An 8,550-nucleotide genomic window follows, 5' to 3' on the forward strand; every position below is an offset into this window, starting at 1 on the left:
GAGACTGATTTTACATCTTGTGAAAAGGGCATTACACCACCCCTTAAATGAAGCATACAATCGTTTCATGTGTTCAGTACATCTCAAAACTTGCACACTGGCTTAGCATATTTAGTATGTAGTAGAAGTGTGCGAATCACACGTTTGTCTGTCCTAAGCATGTCAAAATGTGCATTTACAGTCAAACACACATTATTCAGACACCTTTCTCACATCATCTCAGTTTATTCGCTATAGTTTAGAGAAATGGTAATGAAATATGAGCAGAACTCAGTTGATATTTGACTGGTTTTGTCCGTCCTTCTGTTAGACTGTCTCACACATGAATTATGTTGAATATCTGTCAGCTGTTAAATTTAACTACACAATTAGATAATACCAGTTTAGCTCAACCAATCACCAAGCAATGCTTCATTGTGTTCAGTCTGTGTGTGAAAAGAGCATTAGCAATTAAAGAAGAAACACTTCAGCAAAACATGATCAGCTCAAAGTGTCCGAGTCATCCTAAATGTCACAGGTAGTCGCTGTATGAGGAATATTTGGGTGAAATATGTCACAGTTTACTGTATTTTGCTCTCCTCACTTACAGAAATGAACTATAGTGTCCTGATCACACTAGTGAAAAAATATAAAAAATGATATCTGGTGTCTGAATAATTTTTGGTTTGACTGTACGTGTTTATCCATCTGCATTTCTGACCTTTCTCCAATTAAGATCCGACTATTGTGCCTGTAACTGGATACTGGAACATGTTTTCCATTAAAAAAAGTGCCTGACGCCACGACAGTTCCAACTTTAACACCTGTAATCACAAGAACTCATTTTTCTTATTAAACTCTGTGCCAACATGTGTCCGATGGGGAATGTTGAATCCCTGCTGGGAATCTGGGAATGAGCCAAAACAACAGAAAGAGGGACGGATAGATCGGCTTCGGCGATAAGGAAACTTTTGGCACGACACAAACGATTTCCATGACGATGGTTGGTTTTCATGTTTGTCCCGATCCCACAAAATCCCGACGTTCCAGTGCCAACTCCTGATCCGAATCCGATCAAGAACGAACGTCACAGAACAGTCCACTGTCATTAGACCGGAGATCCGGACGCTGGAGGAATGAAGCGCATTAAAAATGGAGGAAGTCTTTGGACTCGTCGTGTTCAACTGGAAATTATCAAGCCAAATTCAAACCAATACTCTGGGATGTTTCCTGCAATTTTAAGCGTTTGCTTCCTGGGAATATCCATGTTTGCTAACAAATGCAAATTACACTATTATGCAGTTTGGATCAATGATTTTTCTTTGATTTTGATTTCAATTATAATGTGCAAATTCTAGCGGAAAAAATCCATGTGAAAAGTTTCTGACTATAGTTCAACATTTTGATAATCAAATTTCCTGATTTTTATGATTGTGGGAATGCTAGAGTTCCATATACAAGCATTTTAGGCATTATTTACATTATGCAATAGTTGTATTAAGTATTATTAACATGCCTAAGACTTTTGCACAGTACTGTATGTTGAAATGCTCACAAAGGAACCGATAAGAGGAATCGAATTTTCATTTTATAACAAATATCCGATTCCAGAACTGGAACAGATTTAAGATTCCCAGCCCTATTTCTGACTCTGCATTGGGTTTGCGTTCAATGTTCAGTATTTCAACTGCAATGTTGTCAATTATTAAATTCTCTAAATTCTACTTTTGATAAGTCGAACCATTTTAATTCAATGTTTTGACTAGGGCTGAACGATATTCTGTTTTAACATCGACATCGCGATGTGCGAATGAGCGATAGTCACATCACCAGAACATGCGATGTGAAGGGTAGTACCACCCATAGTGTATTAAGAGAACGGTAGCACCAGGGTAGCACACAGTAAACACGAGTTTGTTGTATGGCTTTTTGCTGGGGTGACATTGGTTCGCTGTGCCGCAGCTCACCGCGCTCACAGCCAACATTCACAAATGGGCGACGAAGAGAATCCGCCGCAAAAAAGCTATTTGGGACTATTTCGTCTACAAAAAGGAGGATGTTGACCAAAAAGAGGTACTTTGCTGGAGTGTTATAAAGTTGTGGATGGTTGTCTTTTTTAAAAAGTCTTTTATTTTTCGTGTTCGCATTTATGAGGAAAAAACAATGTTACGTGACAGTTCTCCATTACGGACGCGACCGTTATGAAAGCGGCACTAAAAGACTGCTTTAAAACTTTCACAGAGACCTCAAACAGAAAGCACAAAGCCTTTCTTTAAAGCGAATTTCGTTTTGTATTAATTGTATCTTAATTTTAATCAGTGTTTCATTATCCAATTTCCTGGATTTAATAAATAAAAAGTAAATATAGCAGACATAATCACGACACGGAGGCGAAATATATCTATTATCTACAGAAATCTCTACTTTTAAACAGAACCATTCAAAACAAAAAACTATGTAATCCGTATGAAAAGTGCATTTCTCTCCCACGCGATCACTAGCCTACTTCATCTTTACAGAAAACACTTGTTTATTAATAAACAAAATGTCTCATTGTAATATTTTACATATAATAATCATTACTTTTGCTGGTTCTTTGTGACAGCTTTTAGGTGCCGTTTACATGAACTGCATCAGCACCGAGAGAGAGAGAGAGAATAATTTTTTTTTTTTATTTATTTATTTTGAGGAATTATAGCCTAATGAACAACAAACATCTGTTAAGAGCGCCGCCACGTTGGATTGCGTAGAACATTCACCGAATTCTGACAGAAATATGTTCTAATTTTGGAATAAAATATTAAGTGGCCTTTTTGTCACTTGTAATGAAGCTTGCTTATTAGTGAAATTATTAATATCATGGAATGGTAATTATTGACTTAAGCCTGGATTGATGGCTCGCAATATCGCAATATATATCGTAGGGAAAAAAATATCGCAATGTAATTTTTTTTCCAATATCGTGCAGCCCTAGTTTTGGCCAAGCGTCGTCCCTGCATCAAAAGATTAGTCTCCACTGGAGTCCACATTTGCTGGATCAGTTGTAGTGTTTGGGACACATCCAGGTGTGTTTACCTTCAGGGCTTTCTGGGCGACTTCGCTGGAGCCGATTGCAATGAGATCTGGCCCGGCCATACTACAGAAGCACTTCAGATGGAGATAGTCCTGCACCGGGACCGTGGACACGGCGTAGTCCTGCAACACAGGGTCCAGTCGGGACACACATCAGCACTAAAGCATTTTGGCTCTGACTGGAAAAACATTTACTCATTAAAACATAATAAAAAACTTGCGTCCTCCAAATAAACCACATTAGCTCAGCTGGTAAATACAGTGGAAAACATTGTTTGCTTATTGGAAAAAGACACGTGAAGCGCTCCAGACTTCTGGGAGGAGGAGGAGATTTGCTCAGGGATTCTTGAGGAGAGAACAAGCGAATGTTTCTGCAGAAAGTGTCTGTCGGCTGTACTATGAGCATCTCTGTTTTCACTTTAGCAAGCCGGGTGACTTTGTGAAGTTTCCATAAACCATCAGCGTGAGAACGACGAGGAGCCGCGGGCTTCGTCAAGCTCGTTTGCAGATCGTTATGAACATTGACATTAGAAAAGAAAAGAATGTTCTGTTCTTACAATGAGCTTTTGATTTTCATTCAGAAATCAAGAGTTCAACCGTCGACATGATTCATAGTTTGCAGAAAACACACATTCTCCATACTGAATACTGAGAGTCTGATTATGTAAGTACAGTGTGATGGATGGATGGACAAATGGATGGATGGATGGATGGATGGATGGATGGATGGATGGATGGATGGATAAACGGATGGATAGATAGATAGATAGATAGATAGATAGATAGATAGATAGATAGATAGATAGATAGATAGATAGATGGATGGACGGATGGATAAATGGATGATAGATAGATAAACGGATGGATAGATAGATGGATGGATGGATGGATGGATAAACGGATGGATAGATGGATGGATGGATGGATAAACGGGTGGATAGATAGATAGATGGATGGATGGATGGATGGATGGATGGATGGATGGATGGATGGATAAACGGATGGATAGATGGATAGATAGTTGGATGGATGGATGGATGGATAAACGGATGGATAGATAGATGGATGGATGGATGGATGGATAAACGGATGGATAGATAGATAAACGGATGGATAGATAGATAAACGGATGGATAGATGGATGGATGGACGGATGGATAAACGGATGGATAGATAGATGGATGGATGGATGGATAAACGGATGGATAGATAAATGGATGGATAGATAGATAGATAGATAGATAGATATATAGATAGATGGATGGATGGATGGATGGATGGATAGATAGATAAACAGATGGATGGATGGATGGATAAACGGATGGATAGATAGATGGATGGATGGATAAACGGATGGATAGATAGATGGATGGATGGATAAACGGATGGATAGATAGATAGATGGATGGATGGATGGATGGATAAACGGATGGATAGATAGATGGATGGATGGATAAACGGATGGATAGATAGATAGATGGATGGATGGATGGATGGATAAACGGATGGATAGATAGATGGATGGATGGATAAACGGATGGATAGATAGATAGATGGATGGATGGATGGATGGATAAACGGATGGATAGATAGATAAACGGATGGATAGATAGATGGATGGATGGATGGATGGATAAACGGATGGATAGATAGATGGATGGATGGATGGATAAACGGATGGATAGATAGATAGATAGATAGATAGATAGATAGATAGATAGATAGATAGATAGATGGATGGATTGATAGATAGATAAACGGATAGATGGATGGATGGATAGATAGATTCACCTTAAATGTGTCGGCCAGGATCTCCGCTCCTCTCTGATTGGTCCTCTTGGATAATCCCACGAAGAACTCTCTCCCTGAACACCAGAACACACACGTTTACAGAAGATCTGCTGACAGACACTGGGACTGATGGAAGGAGAGCAAACACGAGCAGTGAGAGGTCAAAGTTCAGCTCTACATCAGTGCCTCTGAACGTCTGATCTCAGGCCAGTGAGAAGCTCGATCAACGCTCTGCCGTATAAACACTCTCCAGTCATACGACTTTATGTTCCAGTTAAACAGTGATCTGAGATCAGTTTCAATTCAATTTATCAATTCAATTCAACAAAAATGTATTTCGGTCCTCACAGATAATGTTCAATTGTAAAGAAAAAAATATACATAATAACCGAAAAAGGTGTCATGCCTACCCTTTATACATTATTATTTAATGAGCGTCACTTTCCTCACTGGATTTGATCCATACAAACTAAACAAACAGTTACATAAGACAATTTCCAAAAGGATAACAAAGGTGTATATCAGATATTATTACAATAGTTCCCATATGACACACAGATTATTCATATTGAGTTATCTAATTATTCATCACCTTGTTTTTAAACATTTTCTGATCTGTGAGCCGAGGTACGTGACGCTTGAGTCCAGAACAGTAGCAACTAAACGTTTCACACAGGACATCGTTGAGCTTCATGACGCCAGAAGGAAATGTTTCTGGCCGGGAACGAGTCCAGACTCAATTAGGTGTGCGACTGCAGTTTCCATTCACCGACAGAGACCAAGCAGAACAGCAGAAGCAAGAGCCGTCATTTATCTAGAGACCCGATACAGTCCGGCTATGAGGAACACACTGCTAGCCAGAATAACCTTGAATTTGGTTACATGTCCTTTTTGCCAAATTAACTTGCGAGACGTTTGATATTCCATCATAAAAGCCAACAAAAAGTCAACAGTGATTACAAGGTGTTTTGGTTTGGTTTCATTTCTTCACTGAGTCAGCCTATCAGAACAGAGGTGTGGGCGGAGTCAGCCAATCAGAACAGCGTGTGGGCGGAGTCAGCCTATCAGAACCGTGTGTGGGTGGAGTCAGCCTATCAGAACAGTGTAGTGGACGGAGTCAGCCAATCAGAACAGCGTGTGTGGGCGGAGTCAGCCTATCAGAACAGCGTGTTGGCGGAGTCAGCCAATCAGAACAGCGTGTGGACGGAGGTCAGCCAATCAGAACAGCGTGTGGGCGTATTCAGCCAATCAGAACAATGTGTGTGGGCGGAGTCAGACAATCAGAACAATGTAGTGGGCGGAGTCAGACAATCAGAACAGTGTGTGGGCGGAGTCAGCCTATCAGAACAGCGTGTGGGCGTAGTCAGCCAATCAGAACAGCGTTGTGGGCGTATTCAGCCAATCAGAACAATGTGTGGGCGGAGTCAGACAATCAGAACAATGTGTGGGCGGAGTCAGACAATCAGAACAGTGTGTGGGCGGAGTCAGCCTATCAGAACAGTGTGTGGGCGGAGTCAGACAATCAGAACAGCGTGTGGGCGGAGTCTCAATGGAGAAAAATGGATAAGTATCTACATAATCAAATTCACAAATATTACACCATTTAAACATTATTCAAATACATAGGCTACTGAGTTACTAGAACAATCTCTGTCAAATAATACACTTGTTTGATCACAGTTTGAACGTTCTTGTTTCCATGTGTTTAATTTCAGGATTTGAGGTGAATTATCCATTGTTGCTTTTTACAGCGTCAAAGCTGGAGCACTAAATGATATTCAGAGTCACATGACACGCTTTTAACATTAAATAAAGCACATAAACAGTGCCTGAGATTATCATCGCCTCACTTTGTGTTTGTTGTTCCAGCGCGACGTCGCAGAAAAAGAAAAAACAGTTTCTAGAATAGAATCGTCGCGTGTCGCCGTCGCGGCGGGTTAGGACAAACACTCTGATTAACATGGAGAAGAAGCTTTTATCGCGACGCGTGTAGTCAGGACACGGTGTTACACGTCTATTAAATTTTCACTGACAGCCCATATTTTGCCTTGTTTTAGCCTAGACGTCTGGGCTATTAGACGTCTTTTTAAACGCAAAACTGCTTGCTGGGAATGTACATAAGACGGAGAAACATTTCCTCAGAAGAGGATTCACAGCTGAGGATTTTAGGAAAACTGTTGAAAAGAACAGTTTTTTGATCATCTGTGATTGGTTGTTTATCCGCACACACATGAATTTGTGTTAAATAAAAAAAAAGAAAGGTATTATAGACTGAACTGGTACCTGTGAACAAGACATCTCCTCCCTCCAGTGTGGCCGATTCATCGGTCATCTCGACGATATTCAGGCCGAGCTTCGTCAACGCATCTTTCATGGCCTCCGTCTGAAACAGAAACACATTTATAATCAGTCATAAAGCAGACACTTTCAAAAACACTTCTTAAACTAAACCAGCAAAACAAAAGACGCAGCTGCGCCCCATCTCAGAAAAGCCCAGCAACTGCATAGCAACCACTCGAAATTTCATAGTAACTGCACCGAAACTCCCTAGCAACCACATAGAACACCCTAGCAACTGTGTGTAGCAACAAAGTATTTCCCATTCAGAAAACCTTAACACCCATATAGCAACACCCAAGAACAGCCTAACAAATGTATAGCAAGAAGAGTGTATACAACTCAGAACACTTAGCAACCACATAGCAACACCCTAGAAACTACCTAGAACACCCTAGCAACTGTGTAAAAAAGGATTTACAACTCAGAACACCTTAGCAACCATATAGCAACACCCTGGCAACTGCCCAGAATACTTTTCAACTATATAGCAATACCTTAGAAACTATGCAGAACATTTTAGGAACTGTATAGCAACAATGTATATTCCTCTCAAAACACCTTAACAATCAAATAGCAACACCCTGGCAACTGCTCAGAACACTCTTTCAACTATATAGCAACACCATAGAAAACTACCCAGAACACACTAGGCACTGTATAGCGAGAAAAGTATGAGTACAGCAAGAACTGTATAGCAAGAAAAGTTGAGGTGTTCAGAACGGGAGCATGTCTATGTTCCCACAGCCCTATGTTCCCACAGCCCTAACCCTAACCCTAAAGGCCTACGTTCGCATACGTTTTTTCGTTTTCGTGATTCGGTGGCTCTGAATTGTCAAAACACCATTCAAAATGCTTGCTACGGATGCGAAAAACGCAGAAAATCGAACCTGATTCGATTTTTTTTTTTGACGAACGAACGAAAGTTTCGGATGCGAATTTCGGACTCAGTGTGCAAGGGCCTTAACCCTAACATACCTAAATCTACCCCTCACAGGAGGGAGACTTGTCTGGGATGTTATTGGGCTATCCCTGTACCAGCACAAGCACTAAAACCTACCCTTCATAGGGGACATAGTTAAATGAGAGAACATAGGACTGTGGGAACATAGGTCTGTGGGAACATATGGTTGTGGGAACATAGGGCCTAATTTTCTAAATTTTCAGTAAAAAAAAAAATTCTTAGAAATGTGGGAACATAGGGCCGTGGGAACATAGGGCTGACCCCTTCAGGACACCTTAGCAACCACATAAGCAACACTCTGGCAACTGCCCAGAACACTTATATAGCAACACCTTAGAAACTACCCAGAACATCTTAGCAACTGTATAGCAACAATGTATATTCCTCTCAGAACACCTTAGCAACCA

General features: G+C 40.6%; 1 protein-coding gene across 2 annotated transcripts in view; it reads right to left on the reverse strand.

Annotated features, from left to right (window-relative positions):
• Positions 1-8,550, reverse strand: part of ddah1 (dimethylarginine dimethylaminohydrolase 1) — a 64,650-nt gene that overhangs the window by 9,813 nt on the left and 46,287 nt on the right. For both annotated transcript variants that reach the window (XM_079848333.1, XM_079848332.1), the window contains exons 2-4: positions 7,126-7,225; positions 4,843-4,916; positions 3,055-3,174 (exon numbers count right to left, since the gene is read on the reverse strand). In XM_079848333.1, the coding sequence (XP_079704459.1) occupies positions 3,055-3,174; positions 4,843-4,916; positions 7,126-7,216 (285 nt within the window). In that variant the 5' untranslated portion in view covers positions 7,217-7,225. The remainder of the gene's footprint in view (positions 1-3,054; positions 3,175-4,842; positions 4,917-7,125; positions 7,226-8,550) is intronic.

This window comes from Squalius cephalus (assembly GCF_949319135.1).
Source record: "Squalius cephalus genome assembly, chromosome: 18".
NCBI classification, from domain to species: domain Eukaryota; kingdom Metazoa; phylum Chordata; class Actinopteri; order Cypriniformes; family Leuciscidae; genus Squalius; species Squalius cephalus.